General features: G+C 37.3%; 1 protein-coding gene across 2 annotated transcripts in view; it reads left to right on the forward strand.

The window, feature by feature from the left end:
• The window catches only part of FBXW4 (F-box and WD repeat domain containing 4), a 621,158-nt gene that overhangs the window by 204,423 nt on the left and 390,212 nt on the right, over positions 1 to 26,523 (forward strand). For both annotated transcript variants that reach the window (XM_053692483.1, XM_053692484.1), the window contains exon 5: positions 18,983 to 19,077. In XM_053692483.1, the coding sequence (XP_053548458.1) occupies positions 18,983 to 19,077 (95 nt within the window). The remainder of the gene's footprint in view (positions 1 to 18,982; positions 19,078 to 26,523) is intronic.

Genomic DNA, 26,523 nt, shown 5'->3' on the forward strand with positions numbered 1-26,523 from the left:
AGTGCATAACTGCTTCTTCATCAAAAGATACAAAGAGAATGAAGCAAATTAGATAATTGCAGTAAATGTGAAAGTTGTTTAAAATTGTATTCTCTATCTGATTCATGAAAGAAATATTTTGGGTTTCATGTCCCTTTTTACTTTTTCCAGCTATAAATATATTTTCATTAATACTGCCCATTCTTAAGGAAGATAGAAAATCGTTTTTAGGGGCAATATTCAGGGCTGCCCATGCTATGTCCCAAGAGCCACATCCGTCCCCCAAGGGTTTAAGGGTTTTAGTGTCACGCTCCGCCACTGAGCAGAAAGCAGTCCTCAACCATTTGTTAACGAAAAAAGCAGTTTCACAAGCCAATACATGGGTATTTGTAATGGATTTCATAACTGTAGCATATACAGTTAAATTAAATGATTTAAAAATGACTAAAAATCCCACTTGGCAGCAGCAAGCATTGCAGCTCCCTAGCTGAACACAGCTGGTGATCATTGGCCGGGTCATGCAACTGCTGCTGTTGATTGGATTGCTGGTTATTTCCTGCTCAGCACCAGCAGTTCTCTGTGGCTCCTGAATGTGATTTTATCTATGTGTTTATGTATTCAACCCCTGCAAAGTGCAATCTTAAAAATTTTATTAGGAAAACTTTATATAATAAAAGAAAAATCTTTTACAAAACATATGAAATATACAAACTGAAACCTCTAATTGTCCACTTTTAATGCATATGTAGTAGCAATATATAGTTATTGTAACGTAAAGCTACATTTTTAGTTTTTCTTACATTCTCACATACATTTAATGCTTACTATGAAATATTGCCAAATGACTGGAAAAAATTATCTTTGTTGTATATGTATTAATTTTTCACAAAGTAGAAAAACATTGTTTACAACTATAAGAAAACCATAAAGATGAGAGGGATAAAAATACATTGTCACTCATTTACATTATATACAAACCAACTAACATAAAGAAAAAGAAAATGACAGTAATTTCCATGGTCCATATTAACATAATTATTCATCCTCAAAGAAATTTACAGTTTCACCTATTAAATTGACATAAAAACCTAAATATTATGTCATGAGTCACATAGACATAGAGCATACAATTTTAAGCAACTTCCTAATTTAGTTCAATGATGTAATTTGCTTACTTCTCTCAGTATCCTTTATTGAAAAGCATACCTAGGTAAGCTCACAAGTAGCAATGCACTACTGAGAGCTGATTGGTGGCTGCACATATATGCTTCTTCTCAATGGCTTACCCAATTTGTTCATCTAGCTCCCAGCAGTACATTGCTACTCCTTCAACAAAGAATATCAAGCGAATGAAGCAAATTTGATAAGAGTAAATTGGAAAGTTGTTTAAAATGATATGCTCTATCTACATCATGTCCTTTTAAATTAGCATATTTAAATAAATATCTTTAGTTAACCGAAGTTCTACAAGACAATGTCTTTGGTAACAATTTTTTGTGTACGTAGATAAGTATCCCATGTTTTTGTCATATTGGCAAATGTCTCACTATAATACTTTAAATCCATTAAATCAGTTATTTTGTTTATCCACATTGATAGCGTAAGGATTTTTTTTTACTTTTCCCAAATCTTTGTGGTATTTTGTTCAGTATGTAGTAATAATTTATATTCACTGTGATTCTACAGATAGAGGGGCTAGTCACAAGTAAATGGATGCGCTAAATGCAGAAAGTGTGCATGCGATTGAGGATTCTGCAGAGTGTTGATTACAGTTAAGCCCAGAGAAGCTGCTAATGTACATTCCTCACTGATAGGCATGAGATAGGCTGCTCCGAGCAATATTTTTAACCTGTAAAAGATATGGAAGCTTAGGGGGGTTAAGCTTGTCTTCTTCATTTGGTTACTTTTGGTGCTATGTTAAATTCCTGTTGACAAGAACCACACACACAATCCTTTTTGTTATCAACAAACAAACGAGAAATATGAGGCTGTAAAGATTTTGGAATCTTTTGTAAACAAAGAAGCAACTTAAACATAAAAACACCAAGACTCTTCAAAGAGTACCTACATATGGAATAAAGGGCCACATTAACTGTGGGAAGGTCATCTTATATTTGTGAAGAAAAATAAATAAATGAATTAAAAAAAAGATAAAGTTTGTGCACAAATTCCAAACTTAGAAATACTGTACATAAATGTGTGAAAAGAAACCATGTTCTGTGTTTTTAAGTGTATAACCTAACGCTTATCGCTTGCGCACTAACCCAGCAGGAGTTGTTAATATTGCACGTTCCTTCACATACAGGAAAATGTTATTTTTATTTTAAATACATATTTCTATATATATCTATATATACTTATACATGTGTATATGTGTGTGTGTGTATATATATGTATGTATGTGTATATATCTATATATATATATATATATATCTATATATATATATATATATATATGTGTATATATATTTATATATATATACATTTATAGAAATATATATTTTAAAATAATACTATACGGAGGAATGTAAAATATGCGTAATATGCGGTGTCAGGTTAGCGCACATGAAGAATTAGTTATCTTAACGCGCGTTATGTATTTATTACATATAAAATAGTTATATAAAACAGTTAGCGCACCACTTGTAATCTAGTCTAAAGTCAGCTCCAGAGTAGCAATGCACTACTGGGACCTATTTGAACACATCTGGTGAGCCAATAACAAGAGCCATATGTGTGTAGCTGCCAATGAACAGCTATCTTACATTTCTCCAACATAGGTGTGTCCGGTCCACGGCGTCATCCTTACTTGTGGGATATTCTCTTCCCCAACAGGAAATGGCAAAGAGCCCAGCAAAGCTGGTCACATGATCCCTCCTAGGCTCCGCCTTCCCCAGTCATTCTCTTTGCCGTTGTACAGGCAACATCTCCACGGAGATGGCTTAGAGTTTTTTGGTGTTTAACTGTAGTTTTTATTATTCAATCAAGAGTTTGTTATTTTAAAATAGTGCTGGTATGTACTATTTACTCTGAAACAGAAAAGAGATGAAGATTTCTGTTTGTAAGAGGAAAATGATTTTAGCAACCGTTACTAAAATCGATGGCTGTTTCCACACAGGACTGTTGAGAGGAATTAACTTCAGTTGGGGGAAACAGTGAGCAGACTTTTGCTGCTTGAGGTATGACACATTTCTAACAAGACGATGTAATGCTGGAAGCTGTCATTTTCCCTATGGGATCCGGTAAGCCATTTTTATTACATAAAGAAAAAAAGGGCTTCACAAGGGCTTTTAAGACTGTAGACATTTTCTGGGCTAAAACGATTTATATATAAGCATATTTTATACTCCATAGCCTTGAGGAATTATTTTAATCTTGGGAACTATGTAAAATAACCGGCAGGCACTGTATTGGACACCTTATTCCCTAGGGGCTTTCCCTAATCATAGGCAGAGTCTCATTTTCGCGCCTCTATTGCGCACTTGTTTTTGGGAAGCATGACATGCAGATGCATGTGTGAGGAGCTCTGATACATAGAAAAGACTTTCTGAAGGCGTCATTTGGTGAGATGTTGGCCCCCGATCCGGGACCGGATCTGGTGGGGGGCAGACTCTCTCTCTTCGCTCAGGCTTGGGCAAGAGATGTTCTGGATCCTTGGGCGCTAGAAATAGTCTCCCAAGGTTATCTTCTGGAATTCAAGGGGCTTCCCCCAAGGGGGAGGTTCCACAGGTCTCAATTGTCTTCAGACCACATAAAAAAACAGGCATTCTTACATTGCGTAGAAGACCTGTTAAAAATGGGAGTGATTCATCCTGTTCCATTAGGAGAACAAGGGATGGGGTTCTACTCCAATCTGTTCGTAGTTCCCAAAAAAGAGGGAACATTCAGACCAATCTTAGATCTCAAGATCCTAAACAAGTTTCTCAAGGTTCCATCGTTCAAAATGGAAACCATTCGAACAATTCTTCCTTCCATCCAGGAAGGTCAATTCATGACCACGGTGGATTTAAAGGATGCGTATCTACATATTCCTATCCACAAGGAACATCATCGGTTCCTAAGGTTCGCATTCCTGGACAAGCATTACCAGTTTGTGGCACTTCCGTTCGGATTAGCCACTGCTCCAAGAATTTTCACAAAGGTACTAGGGTCCCTTCTAGCGGTGCTAAGACCAAGGGGCATTGCAGTAGTACCTTACTTGGACGACATTCTGATTCAAGCGTCGTCCCTTCCACAAGCAAAGGCTCACACGGACATTGTCCTGGCCTTTCTCAGATCTCACGGGTGGAAAGTGAACGTAGAAAAAAGTTCTCTATCTCCGTCAACAAGGGTTCCCTTCTTGGGAACAATAATAGACTCCTTAGAAATGAGGATTTTTCTGACAGAGGCCAGAAAATCAAAACTTCTAAACTCTTGTCAAATACTTCATTCTGTTCCTCTTCCTTCCATAGCGCAGTGCATGGAAGTAATAGGTTTGATGGTAGCGGCAATGGACATAGTTCCTTTTGCGCGAATTCATCTAAGACCATTACAACTGTGCATGCTCAGTCAGTGGAATGGGGACTATACAGACTTGTCTCAGACGATACAAGTAGATCAGAGGACCAGAGATTCACTCGGTTGGTGGCTGTCCCTGGACAACCTGTCACAGGGGATGAGCTTCCGCAGACCAGAGTGGGTCATTGTCACGACCGACGCCAGTCTGGTGGGCTGGGGCGCGGTCTGGGGACCCCTGAAAGCGCAGGGTCTTTGGTCTCGGGAAGAATCTATTCTCCCGATAAATATTCTGGAACTGAGAGCGATATTCAATGCTCTCAAGGCTTGGCCTCAGCTAGCAAAGACCAAGTTCATACGGTTTCAATCAGACAACATGACGACTGTTGCGTACATCAACCATCAGGGGGGAACAAGGAGTTCCCTGGCGATGGAAGAAGTGACCAAAATCATTCAATGGGCGGAGACTCACTCCTGCCACTTGTCTGCAATCCACATTCCAGGAGTGGAAAACTGGGAAGCGGATTTTCTGAGTCGTCAGACATTTCATCCGGGGGAGTGGGAACTCCATCCGGAAATCTTTGCCCAAATCACTCAATTGTGGGGCATTCCAGACATGGATCTGATGGCCTCTCGTCAGAACTTCAAGGTTCCTTGCTACGGGTCCAGATCCAGGGATCCCAAGGCGACTCTAGTAGATGCACTAGTAGCACCTTGGACCTTCAAACTAGCTTATGTATTCCCGCCGTTTCCTCTCATCCCCAGGCTGGTAGCCAGGATCAATCAGGAGAGGGCATCGGTGATCTTGATAGCTCCTGCGTGGCCACGCAGGACTTGGTATGCAGACCTGGTGAATATGTCATCGGCTCCACCATGGAAGCTACCTTTGAGACGAGACCTTCTTGTTCAAGGTCCGTTCGAACATCCGAATCTGGTCTCACTCCAACTGACTGCTTGGAGATTGAACGCTTGATCTTATCAAAGCGAGGGTTCTCAGATTCTGTCATTGATACTCTTGTTCAGGCCAGAAAGCCTGTAACTAGAAAAATCTACCACAAAATATGGAAAAAATATATCTATTGGTGTGAATCTAAAGGATTCCCTTGGGACAAGATAAAAATTCCTAAGATTCTATCCTTTCTTCAAGAAGGTTTGGAGAAAGGATTATCTGCAAGTTCTTTGAAAGGACAGATTTCTGCCTTATCTGTGTTACTTCACAAAAGGCTGGCAGCTGTGCCAGATGTTCAAGCCTTTGTTCAGGCTCTGGTTAGAATCAAGCCTGTTTACAAACCTTTGACTCCTCCTTGGAGTCTCAATTTAGTTCTTTCAGTTCTTCAGGGGGTTCCGTTTGAACCCTTACATTCCGTTGATATTAAGTTATTATCTTGGAAAGTTTTGTTTTTGGTTGCAATTTCTTCTGCTAGAAGAGTTTCAGAATTATCTGCTCTGCAGTGTTCTCCTCCTTATCTGGTGTTCCATGCAGATAAGGTGGTTTTGCGTACTAAACCTGGTTTTCTTCCGAAAGTTGTTTCTAACAAAAACATTAACCAGGAGATAGTCGTGCCTTCTTTGTGTCCGAATCCAGTTTCAAAGAAGGAACGTTTGTTGCACAATTTGGATGTAGTTCGTGCTCTAAAATTCTATTTAGATGCTACAAAGGATTTTAGACAAACATCTTCCTTGTTTGTTGTTTATTCTGGTAAAAGGAGAGGTCAAAAAGCAACTTCTACCTCTCTCTCTTTTTGGATTAAAAGCATCATCAGATTGGCTTACGAGACTGCCGGACGGCAGCCTCCTGAAAGAATCACAGCTCATTCCACTAGGGCTGTGGCTTCCACATGGGCCTTCAAGAACGAGGCTTCTGTTGATCAGATATGTAAGGCAGCGACTTGGTCTTCACTGCACACTTTTACTAAATTTTACAAATTTGATACTTTTGCTTCTTCTGAGGCTATTTTTGGGAGAAAGGTTTTGCAAGCCGTGGTGCCTTCCATCTAGGTGACCTGATTTGCTCCCTCCCTTCATCCGTGTCCTAAAGCTTTGGTATTGGTTCCCACAAGTAAGGATGACGCCGTGGACCGGACACACCTATGTTGGAGAAAACAGAATTTATGTTTACCTGATAAATTACTTTCTCCAACGGTGTGTCCGGTCCACGGCCCGCCCTGGTTTTTTAATCAGGTCTGATAATTTATTTTCTTTAACTACAGTCACCACGGTATCATATGATTTCTCCTATGCAAATATTCCTCCTTTACGTCGGTCGAATGACTGGGGAAGGCGGAGCCTAGGAGGGATCATGTGACCAGCTTTGCTGGGCTCTTTGCCATTTCCTGTTGGGGAAGAGAATATCCCACAAGTAAGGATGACGCCGTGGACCGGACACACCGTTGGAGAAAGTAATTTATCAGGTAAACATAAATTCTGTTTTTTGCATTGCTGCACCTTCACCTACCTAAGTAAGCTTTTCCATAAATACAAGGAGAATTAAGTAAATCTGACAATAGAAATAAATTCTGAAAGTTAGCAACAAGGGCAAAATTCAGTCACATTACAAACAAGAGAAAACACCTGCACATTTTTGCCCAAACTTATATTTAAAAGTTGTTTTTTTTGGTACCATATTGGTACCATATTCTAGTCAAATTAACAGTTTCAATCCAACCCCATAAGTCCGACTCTACTATATTTAATATGTAACGTAAAAGTTATACTATGGGCCTGTATCTTTTGTTTGTGTCTGTAGCATATATAGAAATTCTGTAATGAGAACATGGGCTGATAGAAAAAAATAATACAAAATCTAAATATATATATATATATATATATACACACAAATATTTTTTATATATACTTATACACACACACACAAATATTTTTTATATATATTTATACACACACACACATATATATATATATATATATATATATATATATATATATATATATATATAATAAGAAAAAAGCTGCAGCACTCAAAATATATTTTCAGTGGCTTATTGTCAAGCTACAAACATAGGCAACATTTCGGGCAGTGCCCTTTCTCAAGCCATATTTTATATATTTATATATATATATATATATATATATATATATATATATATTTAATGTATTATTAAATTTATAAAATTATATTTGTAATTTTTTAATATTTTGTAATATATATATATATATATATATATATATTTATATATGTATGTTAAATAGCATTTCCTTCTAAATACAGGGAGAGTCCACAGCTGCATTCACTACTTGTGGGAATACAGAACCTGGCCACCAGGAGGAGGCAAAGACACCCCAGTCAAAGGCTTAAATACCTCCCCCACTTCCCTCATGAGTTCCTTATGAGGGGTACCTGCCCTTCGGGATGAAACTGGAGTTTTAAGTAGTCTTGTCAGCCTCTCAGTGAGAGCATTGATGAAAGTTAGAGTCTGGAGATGCAGGGAGAGTCTTTCTGCCGAAACCATCCAGACTCAGATTAACAGCTCCTATAAGCAATCAGCGTTGATGAGTTTCGCTGCTTGCTTTCTTCACTCAAGTCCATGTCAGAGGCGCTGCTACTATCTGTCGAACTTGAAGAACCTTGTTACTGTTCCACGGATTGGATTCCGGTAAGATCGTTTCATTTTATACACACATGTTAACGATAGAAGACAGGGTCTCAGTGGGACTCCTTTATCTTTTATGGAATCAAGGGTTAATTTCTCCTGAGGAGGATTGTTGAACAGTGGGGTCTTTTTAATCCTATTTGTTATGTGATTTTGACTGCGTATGTGTAAGGAGACATTTTAGGCTCTTTGGCTGATACGGAACATACAGGTTACAGAGCTGCACAGTTTTATTAAGCTGGCAAGCTTTTTCTAGTAGGGGCGATGCTGCATGAGGCACCATGTGACTGGGTGTAGTCATGTCTTGTTTTTCCATTTCCGTTTCCTGACCGAGTGGCTGCGGAGAAGAGTTAAAGGACCAGTCAACACAGTAGATTTGCATAATCAACACATGCAAGATAACAAGACAATGCAATAGCACTTAGTCTGAACTTCAAATGAGTAGTAGATTTTGTTTCCGAAAATTTTAAAAGTGATGTCTTTTTCCACTCCCCCTGTACCATGTGACAGCCATCAGCCAATCACAAATGCATACACGTACCATGTGACAGCCATCAGCCATTCACAAATGCATACACACTTATTCTTGCACATGCTCAGTAGGAGCTGGTGACTCAAAAAGTTTAAATATAAAAATACTGTGCACATTTTGCTAATGGAAGTAAATTGGAAAGTTGTTTAAAATGGCATGCTCTATCTGAATAATGAAAGTTTAATTTTGATTGAATGTCCCTTTAATTTCTCTACCTGTCTGGGTCATAGGAGGTGGTGAGTGCCCCAGCCATTGGGGGTGTAGGTGCCAGTTTGCCTTTGTCTAAAACTCTTACTTGAAATTATAGAAGTGTCTGATATTCTAGAGGATTCCTCTGATACAGATTTTGATACCTGCGTATGTTGTGAGGAGGACCGGGTAGACCAGCCTGCTCAATTATGTTCTGTATGCCGCAATAAGGTGTTCTCTTCTAACAATGTTGAGATGTTAGGACCACTGAGCCATCTACCTCTGAGGATTCCTCGTCCCGTGAGTTGCGTAACCTAGATTCTTATCCTACACATGTAGTTTCCGTAAGTGCCATTACTGCTTCGTCTGAGGGAGACTTTTTTCCACCGGAGGTTACTGCGCGTTTTCGCATGGCCATCTCTATGGCTTTAGCGAGTTTGCCTCTTCCACCTACAAAGCGAAGGGTTAATCCGTGCTGTCCTACACACGGGCCGTCATGTGAAATGACGATTGTGCCAGATCTGTCAACTGGGGATGCGGTTCCCTCTGAGGCTTCAGAGGTAGAACCTCCAGGCCGGAATCGCCTGAATTGATTCCTCCAACTGAGGAGGATTTGGCTTTTAGACTTAGAGTGGCATGCCTACGTTTACTCCTGAGAAAGATTTTGGCGATGTTAGAGGTTCCCAGTCCTGATCCGTCAGGTGGATCTCAGTCCTCTATATCAGGTAACGATCTTGATTAGATGAGTGGAGAGGGTTGAATCCTCTCCTTTATCGTCTCTATGTATATAGTTATAGAATCCCAGTCCTGAGCTCCATGGGGGGTTTGTGTTGTACACAGGCAGGACCTGTTCATTTGCACACCCTTTTGAATCCTTTTTGGTGCGTTTAACCATTTTCTTTTCTAATCCGTCTCGGATAGTTTTTGTTTTAGGAGCTTAAGGTTCTTGCGGAGACCCCTTTTTGGAGTTCCGTCTCTTGGATTGTTCTGGTTATATCGACTTTGATGGTCGAGATGGATGTCTTCCGATGGAAGCTTCTAAATCTCTGTTAGGGGTGATGTTCCCTCAATTTTATAGATAAGAAAGTTTAATCATCAGAGCTTGTTTTTATATTTGTTTAGTTTTAATTCCTAGCGCTTCTGGAACGTAAGTTTTTTGTTCGGCATGACAGACGTGTCGTACCCTTGATGACGGGCAGGACCTGTTTTGGGTAAGAGCTCAACCGTGTCACTCTTTCTTTCATGTAATTAGCAAGAGTCCATGAGCTAGTGACGTATGGGATATACATTCCTACCAGGAGGGGCAAAGTTTCCCAAACCTCAAAATGCCTATAAATACACCCCTCACCACACCCACAAATCAGTTTTACAAAATTTGCCTCCCATGGAGGTGGTGAAGTAAGTTTGTGCTAGATTCTACGTTGATATGCGCTTCGCAGCAGGCTGGAGCCCGGTTTTCCTCTCAGTGTGCAGTGAATGTCAGAGGGATGTGAAGAGAGTATTGCCTATTTGAATTCAATGATCTCCTTCTACGGGGTCTATTTCATAGGTTCTCTGTTATCGGTCGTAGAGATTCATCTCTTACCTCCCTTTTCAGATCGACGATATACTCTTATATACCATTACCTCTACTGATTCTCGTTTCAGTACTGGTTTGGCTTTCTACAACATGTAGATGAGTGTCCTGGGGTAAGTAAGTCTTATTTTCTGTGACACTCTAAGCTATGGTTGGGCACTTTTATATAAAGTTCTAAATATATGTGTTTAAACATTTATTTGCCTTGATTCAGGATGTTCAACGTTCCTTATTTCAGACAGTCAGTTTCATATTTGGGATAATGCATATGAATAAATCAATTTTTTCTTACCTTAAAATTTGACTTTTTTCCTGTGGGCTGTTAGGCTCGCGGGGGCTGAAAATGCTTCATTTTATTGCGTCATTTTTGGCGCAGACTTTCTTGGCGCAAACATTTTCTTGTCATTTCCGGCGTCATACGTGTCGCCGGAAGTTGCGTCATTTTTTTGACGTTTTTTGCGCCAAAAAATGTCGGCGTTACCGGATGTGGCGCCATTTTTGGCGCCAAAAGCATTTAGGCGCCAAATAATGTGGGCGGCTTTTTTGGCGATAAAAAATTTGAGCGTCATTGTTGTCTCCACAATATTTAAGTCTCATTATTTATTGCTTCTGGTTGCTAGAAGCTTGTTCATTGGCATTTTTTTCCCATTCCTGAAACTGTCATTTAAGGAATTTGTTAATTTTTGCTTTATATGTTGTTTTTTCTATTACATATTGCAAGATGTCTCAGATTGACCCTGAATCAGAAGCCACTTCTGGAAAAACGCTTAACTGAGTTTCAGTTCTACCAAAGCTAAGTTCATTTATTTTAAATGTTATAAATGTTTATCTTTAGCTATGGTTTGTAATAAGTTATTATGATATACTTTTACATGCAGAATCCATTAGTATGTATGCTTTATATATTTCCATTTTTACATCTTATGTACAAGAAATATTTAGAAGATTTATAAGAAATATTTTTCTGATTCTATTTTTAAGGCTTCGTCTGACTTCGTGCCTTCTAATAAAATGTTTAGGTCTTTTTCACTTCTTTTTTAATTATTGAAGTTTCAAATGACCAACGACATACTGATTTATCCTTCTCTGATGATGTTTTTTCTCTTTCAGAAATTTTCTTCATCAGATATTGACACTAACAAATCTACTTTTTTATTATTTTTCTATTATTAAAGTACATTTGTTCTTTGTTGAAAAGGTGTTGATTATTTTGGATATTAAGGTAACTAGTTCTTTAAGACTAGCTGACACTATTTCTGCCTATTTATTTCTTCTGTGTTTTCAGAGGTTTTCTTTCCAATTCCCCATTCTAGGGAATGGAATAGGCTGAGAATTTTCTTTTATTCCTTCTTCAAAGGCTTTAAACTATATTCTTTGCCAGCAGTTAAATTCAATTTGGAGGGTTCTCCAATTTATTGGGGCTATCTCTACTTCTACTAATTATGCTATTGTTTCTATAGAAAAATAGTATTTATTTTCCTTTAGATAGTTGTATCTTATTTATGGAAAATTATTTAGTTTCAGGTACTTTTCTTGGTCCTGTGATTTATTTGGATATTGCAATTGCTTCATTTTTTCTGTTTACTTTAAGATCAAGTATCAGATTATGATTTATTTTAGCATTGTTAAGGGACAACATTTACTAGACTAGGTGCTGTTGCATTTGTCTTGTTGTTTTGCATTTATTGATTATGCAAGTCCACTGTATTGACTGGTCCTTTAAACTGGACTATCATGCTAATAATTTCATTTGTGTCTTCATTTTATTGAATATTTTCGCAAATGAGGGTTAATCTATGTCTTTAGCTATTTTAGCTAGAAGAATTTTGTAATTTAAAAAAAAAAAAAAATCCATATTTCTTTTGTTCTAAGATAATCAATTATTTGTTTTATAATTGGATTACATTCTTAACTGTTACTCTGGGCTTCAAGATTGAGTTCTAAGACTAAAACTTTAAGCTTATACTAGTTTGGTTGTTCTTATTAAGGAACGAATTCCTGAGTTCTTTCCCAAGTAACATGTTTATAATTGGGGTTCGAAATCAGCTCCCTAATATTGCGATGTACGTGCCGTATTCCAGCTTGGCTGGTAAAGGGCAGGTTAAGACTTCTTTGAAATTTATTTGGTTCTATTTTGTCCAAATTTCTTTGATTTTATTCCAGTAAGGCTAACACTTTCTTTAAGTGTGTTTCTGTCCTATATATTTTGGGTACTGTTGAAGCATGGCTGGGCACCCATGGGGTTCAAGCGCTGCTCAGACCTGGAATCTTCTGGGGTATTTCTTCCAGTTCCTTTTTTAGGAACCGGGTTTGGAGTTTTATTCAAACTATTTTGCCTTTTTATGGTCATTGATAGCATTATTTGTTTTCATTAGATACAATAAATGCATATTTTCATTTTTCTGTTTTCATTCAGATTATTTTCTGAGGATGCGGAATCTCATATGATTCACTTGCCCTTCAAGACATAGTTAGAGGATCTTTTTTTCGAAAGCTCTTGATTCCTCACACAAGGGTCACCTTTTTTAGGTTTCCAGATGGTTTGTGTCACAGTCTTTGTCTCTATCAGACAAGGGATAATTCTATTGGGTTCCGTCTGTTGGTACCTTTAGTCTCTATTATTTCCTTCAGTTGCTATATATGCATAGAAGTTTAGGTCTTATGGCCACAGCATTGGATTCAATTCCCTTTGCTCATTTTCACTAGAAAGAACCTTTCCAGTCTTTTATGAGTGTTGTTTCTTCTAGAACATGGTTGGAGGATCAATTTACCAAAAAGTTCGTTGATTCCTCAGACAAGGGTAACCTTTTTAGGTTTCCTGATAGATTCAGTGTCCTTGACTCTGTCTCTGACGGACAAGAGACGTCTGAAATTGGTTTCAGCTTGTCGAAACCTTCAGTCTCAATCATTCCCTTCGGTAGCCTTATGCATGGAAATTCTAGGTCTTATGACTGCTGCATTGGACGCGGTCCCCTTTGCTCGTTTTCACATGCGACCTCTTCAGCTCTGTATGCTGAACCAGTGGTGCAGGGATTATACAAAGATATCTCAATTAATATCTTTAAAACCGATTGTACGACACTCTCTGACATGGTGGACAGACCACCGTCGTTTAGTTCAGGGGGCTTCTTTTGTTCTTCCAACCTGGACTGTGATTTCAACAGATGCAAGTCTGACAGGTTGGGGAGCTGTTTGGGGGTCTCTGACAGCACAAGGGGTTTGGGAATCTCAGGAGGTGAGATTACCAATCAATATTTTGGAACTCCGTGCAATTTTCAGAGCTCTTCAGTCATGGCCTCTTCTAAAGAGAGAGTCGTTCATTTGTTTTCAGACGGACAATGTCACAACTGTGGCATATGTCAATCATCAAGGAGGGACTTACAGTCCTCTGGCTATGAAAGAAGTATCTCAAATTCTGGTATGGGCGGAATCCAGCTCCTGTCTAATTTCTGCGGTTCATATCCCAGGTATAGACAATTGGGAAGCGGATTATCTCAGTCGCCAAACGTTACATCCGGGCGAATGGTCTCTTCACCCAGAGGTATTTCTTCAGATTATTCAAATGTGGGGACTTCCAGAAATAGATCTGATGGCTTCTCATCTAAACAAGAAGCTTCCCAGGTATCTGTCCAGATCCAGGGATCCTCAGGCGGAGGCAGTGGATGCATTGTCACTTCCTTGGAAGTATCATCCTGCCTATATCTTTCCGCCTCTAGTTCTTCTTCCAAGAGTAATTTCCAAGATTCTAAAGGAGTGCTCGTTTGTTCTGCTGGTGGCTCCAGCATGGCCTCACAGGTTTTGGTATGCGGATCTTGTCCGGATGGCCACTTGCCAACCGTGGACTCTTCCGTTAAGACCAGACCTTCTATCACAAGGTCCTTTTTTCCATCAGGATCTCAAATCCTTAAATTTGAAGGTATGGAGATTGAACGCTTGATTCTCAGTCATAGAGGTTTCTCTGACTCTGATTAATACTATGTTACAGGCTCGTAAATCTGTATCTAGGAAGATATATTATCGAGTCTGGAAGATTTACATTTCTTGGTGTTTTTCTCATCATTTTTCTTGGCATTCTTTTAGAATTCCTAGAATTTTACAGTTTCTTCAGGATGGTTTGGATAAAGGTTTGTCTGCAAGTTCCTTGAAAGGACAAATCTCTGCTCTTTCTGTTCTTTTTCACAGAAAGATTGCTAGTCTTCCTGATATTCATTGTTTTGTACAAGCTTTGGTTCGTATAAAACCTGTTATTAAGTCAATTTCTCCTCCTTGGAGTTTGAATTTGGTTCTGGGGGCTCTTCAAGCTCCTCCGTTTGAACCTATGCATTCGCTGGACATTAAATTACTTTCTTGGAAAGTTTTGTTTCTTTTGGCCATCTCTTCTGCTAGAAGAGTTTCTGATTTATCTGCTCTTTCTTGTGAGTCTCCTTTTCTGATTTTTCATCAGGATAAGGCGGTGTTGCGAACTTCTTTTAAATTTTTACCTAAGGTTGTGAATTCTAACAACATTAGTAGAGAAATTGTGGTTCCTTCATTGTGTCCTAATCCTAAGAATTCTAAGGAAAGATCGTTGCATTCTTTGGATGTAGTTAGAGCTTTGAAATATTATGTTGAAGCTACTAAAAATTTCCGAAAGACTTCTAGTCTATTTGTTATCTTTTCCGGTTCTAGGAAAGGTCAGAAGGCCTCTGCCATTTCTTTGGCGTCTTGGTTAAAGTCTTTGATTCATCATGCTTATGTCGAGTCGGGTAAAACTCTGCCTCAAAGGATTACAGCTCATTCTACTAGGTCAGTTTCTACTTCCTGGGCGTTTAGGAATGAGGCTTCGGTTGATCAGATTTGCAAAGCAGCAACTTGGTCTTCTTTGCATACTTTTACTAAATTCTACCATTATTTTGGGTGTGGATTATTTTCAGCGGAATTGGCTGTCTTTATTTTATCCCTCCCTCTCTAGTGACTCTTGCGTGGAAGATCCACATCTTGGGTATTCATTATCCCATACGTCACTAGCTCATGGACTCTTGCTAATTACATGAAAGAAAACATAATTTATGTAAGAACTTACCTGATAAATTCATTTCTTTCATATTAGCAAGAGTCCATGAGGCCCACCCTTTTTTGTGGTGGTTATGATTTTTTTGTATAAAGCACAATTTTTCCAATTCCTTATTTTTTATGCTTTCGCACTTTTGTCTTATCACCCCACTTCTTGGCTATGCGTTAAACTGATTTGTGGGTGTGGTGAGGGGTGTATTTATAGGCATTTTGAGGTTTGGGAAACTTTGCCCCTCCTGGTAGGAATGTATATCCCATACGTCACTAGCTCATGGACTCTTGCTAATATGAAAGAAATGAATTTATCAGGTAAGTTCTTACATAAATTATGTTTTTTCAAGGATGGTTCGATCCTTCTGGAATGGGCGTCTGTGAGACGGTTGCTCCATTTTTGTCCGTGGGTTGGTAATCACGGGTTAGAGGCTTGCTGTCTTGAGAGTTCCCTTGTTGCAGGAATCTACTGGGTCAGAGTCTCTTTGCAAGAACAATTCCATCAAGAGAGCTGGACAGGATACTAACCGGAAAAGCACTCTTAATGGTAAAGGTATGTTTGTAATCTGCTGTGGGCTAACATCCCTGCAAAATGGGGCCAAACCTATTAGGGGCCACTATTCAGTCAAAGTGTGTACTAATATATTCTATACCTCACACTAACAAGTAATTTGTATATATATATATATATATATATATATAAGTGTAAACTACACGTAACTTACAAGGTATCAATACCTAGCCATACTACTACTGTTGCAATACTCTATCACAGAGTACATATGGATACAATTTATTTTAGTACCCATATAATATTCAGTGAGGTATACAATATATTAGTACACACTTCGACTGAATAGTGGCTCCTAATAGGTTTGGCCCCATTAAGATTTACCACAAATCCTCTTTAGGTGGGAGTTACTATCCATGATATCAATTCAGGATAAGAATTTGTAACTATCCACCCTTTTCACTACATTAGTTTAAAAACCACTTTTACTTGCTGCAACTGTTTTTATTCTGTGTAACCCTTTTTAAATAAAACTAATAAAGTTGATATATTTTAAAACCTATATACACTAAGCCCATACGTATGAGGGTAGAGTGCTTTTCCGGTTAGTATCCTGTCCAGCTGTCTTGCTGGAATTGTTCTTGTATATGTTTCTCTCTGATACTCAGCACCTATACACAATTACATAGTATAATTATATATTAGATTATATTCCATACATTTAAATATAGTGTTCCCTCAAAGTAACAAGAGTGGTGCCATTGCTCATCTCTCAAATTTTGCAGTCTCTCTGCGTCTGGAAGCTTATCTTCTGGGGTGAATTGCGAGGGATCGCTGGGACCTTGTTGAGAGAAGGTTTTTTTTTCTGAAAGGTTCAGTCCTTTCCTTCTGGTGTAGGGCTTGTCTAGCTAGTTCTTGTTCGAATAGTAACCTGCCAGGATAACCTGTCGGTTGACTTAGCTGCCTGGCATGCAGAGTTTTCAGATGGTTACCAGCTGTGGTTCCTTTCTCTGGTATGCTCTTTCGCAAGCAGTTTTTGCTATCTGTTTGTGCTCCAGTTCCAGAGATTGATTGATCTCCCAGGTTTCAGTCGTGTGTGCTAGGGCACTGCCTGCGGCAGGGCAGACAAGTCCATTCCTTGCTCCATTCGGGGTTGTTTTTTTCTTTCAGTAGTCACATTGGGTTTCCTTTGTACCTGTTCTGGAGGTTGTCTTTGAATCGTATTCCAGGACCTATTTAGTCTGTAGATTGTTTTTCTACGTGTCATAGGTTCCTGTGTGGCAAAATGCAACACTTTCTTCTTGTTTGAGGTTTTCCCTTTAATAGGGCTATCCGAGTTTTTCTCCCTAAGATAGTCATATCATGTCCAAATGGGAAGAGGTTCTTCCTTTTTTGGGGACTCTTTCCTTGAGGTTCTGTCATACTTCATCAGAGTAGTCAGTATTTACTTTGTTGTTCACATCTGGGAGGTGCAAGGTTTTTGAAGATGATTATCTACCTCCTTGTTAGTGGAGGAGTGTTTTTAGCTGGCTCTAGGAGACAGCGGGACATGAGCCTCCTCTGAGGTTTATGATTCTGTTCGAGTCCAGTGACATTTTTTTTTTGGGTCTCTGACATGAGATCCTATGGTTCTGGTTGTTGGGCGGCTGCTTGGTGGTCCTAACATTCTTATAAATTTTTATTTTTTTGCTTCTATCAAGGAAGCCTTTGGGAGTTTGGTTTCTTGCAGGCTGTGGTGCCCTCAGGTTGGGCCGCCTCTTATTTGTACCCTCCCGTTAGCATTCAGTGTCCTCTGTAGCTTGGGTATAATTTTCCTACATGTAATGAATGCAGCTGTGGACTCTTTCTTTATTCAGAAGGAAAACATAAATTATGACTTACCAGATAATTTCCTTTCCTTCGATACAGGGAGAGTCCACAGCTCCCGCCCATGCTCTCTGTTGGGCGGCCCTAAATTTAAGTTATTTTTCTTCTGGCACCTTTTTTTTCACCCTGATATTTCTCCTACTGTTCCTTGTTCCATCAGCAGAATGACTGGGGGATGAGGGAAGTGGTGGAGGTATTTAAGCCTTTAGCTGGGGGGTCTTTGCCTCCTCCTGGTGACCAGGTTCTGTATTCCCACAAGTAATGAATGCTGCTGTGGACTCTCCATGTATCGAAGGAAAGGAAATTATCTGGTTAATCATAATTTATGTTTTTTTAATCTTGGTTTCCTCAACTTACATTGCAAAAATGAGATTTGCGTTAGCATTACATATATCAATTTTATCTGCTTTTATGCAATGACGTGTGAATGTCCTTTTATCACTGGATTTAAATGTTTAATGGGTAGGAAAAATACTTTTTTGCTGTATATTAATTATCATTATTATAAATAGTTATCAACATTTGAAAGACTGGAATACAATAATTGTTATAATATTGGTTTATAATGAAATAATATATTTATCACAGATATGTGTTCTCCATCAGATTGTATGTCCTGCAGCTTAAAGGGACATGAAACTCACATTTTTCTTTCATTATTCAGATGGATTATACATTTTTAAACAACTTTCCAATTTACTGTTATCAATTTTGTTCATTCTCTTGGTATATTTTTTTTTTATTGAAGAAGCAGCAATGCACTCCTGGGAGCTATCTGAACACATTTTGTAAGCCAATTAAAGTGGGCATACAAGTTTAGCCACCATTCAGCAGCTAGCTCAATGCGCCTGAGCCTATCTAAATGTGCTTTTCAACAAATGATACTTAGAGAATGACACAAATTAGATAATAAAAGTAAATTGGAAAGTTGTTTAAAATTGTATTCTCTATCTGAATCATGAAAGAAAATGTTTTAGGTTTTATGTCCCTTTAATACGCATATGATGTAAATACTAGAGTGTCAAAGAGTTATCCATTAAAGTCTATTTCAGGGCAGTGTGGGTAACTGTAGCTTTACAAACAAGTTTGCTTTTATGTAAAGGAATATGTAGAACAGTCTCACTTATACCAGCGTAAACAAACCTGCTTATTATTGTCTTCTGCCCTGTCCCCAAAATATTTAGGTATGGTCCCTCTCGTCCAGCCGAGTTGGCCAGTGCCTTCATACGATTCAGACCGATGACAGGGTGTGGTCAGTTGCAATAAATCCTCTGTTAAGGTAAGAAAAGTTAAGAACATGAAAGCAGAGCAAAAACTCAGTATAAATCCTGATTAATTACTGAATTAGATAAAATATTTACATACATAATACATTAATAATAATCAAAAATGTTCCCCAACTGACTGTCTTGTTGATGCAACAGAAAGCTCTTAATTTGAAGTCAATAAAATTTCTGTTTTAACTCTTCCGAAATAAATTCACAGTAAGCGTTCAGCACTTAAAGGGATATGAAACAAAAAAAAAATTCATTTGTGATTGAGAGCATACAGTTTTAAAAAAAAAGTTTCAATTTTATATCTATTATCAAATATCTTTGTTCCCATGATATTCTTTGTTGAAGAGATACCTAGGTAGGCATCTGGAGCACTACATGGCAGGACATCTAGTGCTTTTGCAAATGGATAACATTTGTGCAAAACTGATGCCGTATCGTGCTCTAGATATGGGCAGTCGCCTAAGCAGACATCATTGCTTTTCAACAAAAGATGCTAAGAGAATGAAGAAAATTAAAAGTAAAATAAAAAGTTGTTTAAAATAGCATGCTCTATCTGAATCATGAAAGAAAAATTATAGGTTTCATGTCTCTTTAAGTTTATTCTTTATTAGAATTTTTATGACTAAAGTGATAGATGTCCAAAGTGTAACACTTGGTTACAGTATACATTATCTGCTAACCATCACATGATATTTGTTTTACATTTACTTTTTATTTTTTTTAGATGAACATCATTTGCTATATTCACAAATGATTTCTTGATTTTGGAATCCTTACATTTTACATGCAGACACTAGTCATAATTAATCTGCCACATATATTTTTCATGTCATTAGAAAGTACTATCCTTTGGGTTAATATTGGGCTTAGAGGTGTAACTGTCACTAAATCAAAAATAACTAAGTAAGGGACATGATACTTTTTTCTGTTCCATCGAAAAGTGAATTTCTAAAATGTGTTTTTTTTTTGTTTTTTTTTATGTTTCTGTGCAGCCAATGTGCAATGGTGTCCCAGGACCCAGATGTACACCATAAATCAGTTCCTGTAGTTCCTATTAGTTTTAAATTTAAACCGCTTTTACGTAACCTATTACTATTTATTAAATTATTAAATATTTTAACATGTTGCTCTTTCATATGGGTAGTAGTAAAGCGGAATATGTCCCTTTAAGTGATATTTAATGGTTCCATCCATCATAAAGGGACAGCATGTTTAGTTATGCCTAATAAAACAACTTTCCAATGTATTTTCATTATTTATTTTGCACCCTTTTCATATAATTTAATTCTCAAAATTTTAGCAATTTCTCATTCTCAGAACTTGAAGTGCACCCTGCTAGCTTATTATAGATAGCTTTGCTACATATCTGTCTTTTTTCTTTCATATAATTAGCAAGAGTCCATGAGCTAGTTTGTCTTTTATTCTATGGAAAACTATTTGATTTTCTTATCTAAATTATATCAACACTTAATTGGTCATTTGTTTGCTTCAGAAATTGTGAATGATAATAAGTTGTGATATATATAATGCTGGAAAAAATAATTCTAGTGATAAACTTTAACACGGGCACAAGCCAATTTTTTTTTTATTTCAGCCCAAATACAATTGATGAATTAAGAAGAAAAAAAAATAAAAGTTAAACTAACTTTTTTTATACTATGTCCCACTCTCCCCTTAGAATTAAAGTAATGTATTTTCTGGGCATGAATCTCATTTGAAATCTTAAGTGGAACAGAGGGAGGAATTATTGAATATTGAATTTCCTTTGATCTCTTGCATATACTTAAAGCTGTCAAAACAAACTTGCAAATGATAGAAGCAACTATCATTGTATAAGCAATTATCTCTTAAAAATAAAATAAAACATAAACCTAACATATATATGAAAAAGCATAATAGCTGATGTCTTGTATTTGACTTTAAATCTTTCTTTTTCCCCTATTATATTTATTTTCAAGTTGCTATTTAATGTAGTTTATTATAGAATTCAAAACAAGGTGTTTTTATAACATAAAAGATCTCAAATGCTACAATCAAGGGATAAATGATAACTGAAACGTAAACAAAAACATGCTGCAAATATTCTTCATGGTTGGATACTGAACATTTGAAAGTGTTTCTGCAGTAGGCTGGTAAAAGACATCGCGGGGTTAAATTCATGGCTGCTATAATGCATTTTCTTGTCTTTATTACCATCCCATCAGAACTCTGTTTTCAACAGGTGGGAGTTCTGTTCTTAACTGTTGCTGAAAAGTTGGGCATGCTTAAGTGATGACCTTTTGAGCCTGTCTCTTGTCAGGACAGTGTCGACTTTCCCTTTGGTCCAATTTAAAGCCGCACAAATACACTTGCACACTCTCACTGTCACAATATTTACCTAGAATGTTTTTCTTTTTGCACTGAATGATAGATGCCGTTCTAGAGACCAGCTGCCCCCAATGGCTGGGTTTGAGTCAGTCACCCATTTTATGTGTGACCATGAGTTTTTCCTTTTCGTCCCCATTACCCATCCAGTCTCTACTTCATGCAAATTCCCTTTGAATTAGAGACGATTATCCACGTCATTAATTCTTCAATTTGATGGCTGATATAGCAGTGCCTGCAACACACTACTGACCTCGGCTAATGGAATCTGCTTCTTAACATATTGATGATGAGAGAAGTTAATTAAAATTCCTGAGAGTAAAGGTGTCAGCTAACCTATAAACCTGTCGCTTCTCAACAAATCACAGTCTTCTAGAACAAGAGAGAGGGAAAGGTGGAAAAATGGATCTTCAATAGAAAGAAGGCAAATCAGAAAAAAGATAAGTTTCCTAAAATAACACTGTTGTGCTCTCAGTTAACACACATGAAGAATTTGGGAAATCCTTTTGCACTGTATCCATATATGAGACTAGCAAGCAGCTTAATTACTGTATTGTAATACACCCTAGATGTTGTAATGCAAAGGAACAGTGTTTTTTAAACACACCATGTCCTATAATTTACTAGCTAATTTAAAGGGACATGAAATGCAAATGTTTTATTTCATGATTCATATAGAAAATACAATTTAAAAAAAAGTTTCCAATTTACTTCTATTATCAAATTTGCTTTGTTCGCATGTTATTCTTTGTTGAAGAGATACCTAAGTAGGTAGCGTGGCCTGAAGCATTACATGACAGGAAATAGGGCTGCCATCTAGTGCTCTTACTAATGTAGAACATTGTTGCGAACTTGCTGCCATATAGTGCTGCAGACACGTGCACACTCCTGAGCTTACCTTCCTGCTTTTTAACAAAAGAGAACATGAAAAGAAAGCAAAGTTGATAAAAGCAAGTAATTGGAAAGTTGTTTAAAATTGTATGCTCTGTCTGAATCATGAAAGAAAAATGTTTGCAAGTTTTGCCCAAAAAGCAACTTGATCAGGAACCGATTGTTGGTTGTTGATTAGTACATTTATTATTATTAGTAGTAGTATTAATAATAAACAATAATTGTACATTTAATGGATTCTGTAATGTTTATTCAATAATGAGAAACAAATATAATTTGTATTTAGTCATTGTCTTTGGTGAACTGAATAGAGGGGCAATGTTCTTTCAACATACTTGTTATTTTATTCCAGGTCCTATCAATGCACTGGGAAATAATAATATAGCTAAGGATGTTTGTGTGAATCACTTTGTACACGTGGACTTTTGATTTACATTTTTGTTTATTGAGTAGAAGTAAGTCTGGATATATTTGTATATTGTGCACACATTTTTACTATGTTTGGCTTTTAACCCTTTAACATATCTCTCTTTGGATTTGCACAACTAATTTTCTGTTTTCACTAAATAAAAAGGATGGGGCAGATTAGAAAGATATCGGTCATTGGTGGTAATTTTTCAGGAATATTATATGGGTTTGCTGATCACTTGATTACATTTCCAAGCACAAAAGGGAATTGGTATAAAGTTCTAATTCCACATACCTTAATTTCATACCACTTCTCATGAATTACATAATTGAAGTAAAGCTTTTTTTGTGTGAGCGTTCTAAATGATGTCCAATAGATTCATGTGCAATAGATTCAATAATAATATTTTTATGTCCCATTATGAGACACAAAGTTTGTAACGCAAGAGGTAAATTCCTCTGTGTACATTTTTGTTTTGCTTTTCTAATGCGCTCTCCAGCGATGTATTAAAACAAAAGTCCCAGTCCCTAATTGATGCACCTTGCATTATAAATAATGTATCTAATATAATCTGGTAAGTGTTTAAAAGTAGTGATATCCTTTTTATCTTCTGTCTTTAGCATTGAAAAAGGCTATATTTTATGTTCACCATAGTTGATATGTCTTTCCTTTTAACGAAATGCTCATGAATCATGTGCGTTTACTTTTTCTTTGCTGTGCATTATGCCTTTGTTTTTCCACCTTTGATCAGTGCCCTGCTAAAAGATAATTTAGCAGTTGCATCCCAGGGTGGAAGTGTGTTGAAATTACTTTTTTTCTTCTTCACTGGGTGATGAAGCAGAGCAAGGAGAACCATGGAGGGTAGGACCGTAAATCCTTCTGCTAGTTTAGTACTTTTAATTTGCACAAATTGCTTACAATTTGCTTACTGTTACATCAAAGGTTTGTTTTCTTAACAAATTTATGTTCATCAAGTTGTTTTTACAACTTTTTAGGCTTTACATGGCTAAATATGGCTACATTAGAAATAATGTAATATAAAATGTTATATTTTCTCATACAAAAATGAAAGCCTCAAATGTAGTTGTTACAAGGACTGGAGCCCATGATTAGTCTAGCTTTGGAAGTTTCCATTCTCATTTAAAGGGACAGTAAAACTATGCAGTACATCACAGACTTATCTGCAACTCTGCTAAGATATTTCCAATAACCAGTTTTACACCCTGTTGGGTGCTTATTTTTTGCCTGCACCACCAGCTTCCCCTGTTGTAAGACTTTTTTTTTTTTTTTAATGGAGGGTTGGGTGTAGCCAATCAGATATTGTACCGCATGCCCCATAGGCTAAACATAGTATTCACCAGCTAGAGTTGTGCGCTAGTTTACTGTTTTTTCTTTGTTAGGCTATGGCTGATGGGAAGTATAAATAAAAAAGCTTCCTATACTTCCTCATATTAAGTATGCTCCTCATTCGGGGTCTATATTCCTTCTGAGGGCTCTTCTCCCTCTTGGTTTTGGAGAAAGATGCATGACATCCGTTTTCTATAGAATTGTATAGCTTTGTCCAATTTTTATGTTTCTTCCAGGATTCATGGCATGTATCCCTTTGATTAATAATTTTTTTACATTTATGAGTAGCTGTTTAAGTTGGATACCTTATTCACTTTATCCAACCATAGTTCATCTTTTATAGATACACAGGAAAAATCTGTGTTTTGTTTGTTTCCTGAGCTTCAGGATATGTTTATAGATAAGAAATTGTAAGGGTCTGTGCAATATCCCTTATTAATGTTTTGATTTTTAAAGTTCAAGAGCTGGTTGTCCAGTCTGGTTAAACCGAGAATTGCTGAGAAATTAACAATAATTGTGTCTGAGCTAAATCTATGTTGTTTGCTGCCCTTAGTCACAGGCATTTATGGTTAAAACACTAGACCCCTGAATATGTTAAACATGTATTACTTGTTTACATTCTTTATAAGAAAATATATTATTTTAACCTCAAGTAGAGGCTGTTACTAGTAGTAAGGCTGTTTCTAATAGTGGCCAAAGTTTCTCTTTTTCATAGGAATAATACTGGGTTGGGAAATCCTTTTGGAAGTTTTAGTGTAGTCTTCCAAGAAAGGTTTACCAATAAACGTACACCTGATATTCAAGCAGCTTCTTCCTATTCCTTTTGTTGAGAAACATAACCTTAAGACGTTGTACATTCTGATGATTCTATTGTAGATCTAAAGGGCACTTTCCTTTGTGTTTTTATCCATTCAGAATATTTTTTCTTCCACCTTACAGTGGATTGTTTTAATTTCCAGTATGTGACTGTTTTTTCCACTCCAAAATAAAAAATCCACTAGCTGCTCTAGCAAAAGATCAGGTCACGTTTTTTCTGTGACTCCATATCTGGATGTGATCCTTGCCTCAGCCTTTTCAGCAGAGTTGGTGGCTTATGACACATTCAGGGTGATTGAGGTGTTTCAGTCTTTTGGATAGCAGATTCATCTTTTCAAGAGGTCTCTTTCTAAACATTGGTCATAACATGTCCCTTGTACTATGTACTTTGCAAATTTTCAAGGGACAAAGTCAAAATGAAGCTTTCATGTTTCAGATAGAACACACAATTTTACAAGACTTTTTAATTTACTTCTATTATCAAATTAACTTTGTTCTCTTGGTATCCTTTTTTTAAAAAAGCTAACCTAGGTAGGGAAGGAGCAGCAATGCACTACTTGGAGATAGCTGGTATTGGTGGCTATACACATATGCCTCTAGTCATTAGCTTACCAGATGTGTTCAGCTAAGTCCAAGTAGTGCATTGCTGTTCTGGAGCTGACTTTAACTAACTATATATTTAACGAATTTCCAAGTATTAAACATGGTTATATGCAAGCAATTGTGCAATAATAAAATGCTCTAACACATCTTTGCATTTAAATATGATTAGAATATTGTATTTGTTTTTTAACTTTAGTTTTCAAGCATAGCTTTGACACTACATATTTATTTGTTCTGCATTATAGGACACCATTTTGTTTTTGTTTTGGCAGTATAGTAATCTGCCTTTTTACTGTTGACCCACTATCTTTAGGTTTATCAAAATACTTTCTCGAAACTCCCATTTGGAACAGGTGACACTTTGACATACTACAGTACTGAATGGGAAAATGGCAAGAGGAAAGGAAGAAGATTGGCACCAAATGGTACAGCTGGCACTGGGCTCCTGCATGGGCCTGGTAACTGCATGGATCTGGCATAAAGTTCTGGAAAAGTAGGCTTTTCACCTGTATAAATTGATTTCTTTCATGGTGGTGAGAGTCCACTAGATCCCTCCCTGTTTTTTTTGTGTTGGTTTATTTTTGCGCACATCTTCTCAGCGGGAGAATGGCGTGCAGTTTACTCTGCTATGAGGTATGTGCAGTTACAATTTTTTCTAGAATTGGAAATGCTAGAAAATGCTTCTGATACCGGATTAATGTAAGTTAAGCCTGAATACAGTGATTTAATAGCGACTGGTATCATGCTTACTCTCAGGGTTAATACCCTTATAAAAATGCAATATAAAACGTTTGCTGGCATGTTTAATCGTTTTTATATATGCTTTGGTGATAAAACTTTATTGGGGCCTAGTTTTTTCCACATGGCTGGCTTTATTTCTCCAACATAGGTGTGTCCGGTCCACGGCGTCATCCTTACTTGTGGGATATTCTCTTCCCCAACAGGAAATGGCAAAGAGCCCAGCAAAGCTGGTCACATGATCCCTCCTAGGCTCCGCCTACCCCAGTCATTCTCTTTG

This window comes from Bombina bombina, chromosome 9, assembly GCF_027579735.1.
Source record: "Bombina bombina isolate aBomBom1 chromosome 9, aBomBom1.pri, whole genome shotgun sequence".
NCBI lineage: Eukaryota > Metazoa > Chordata > Amphibia > Anura > Bombinatoridae > Bombina > Bombina bombina.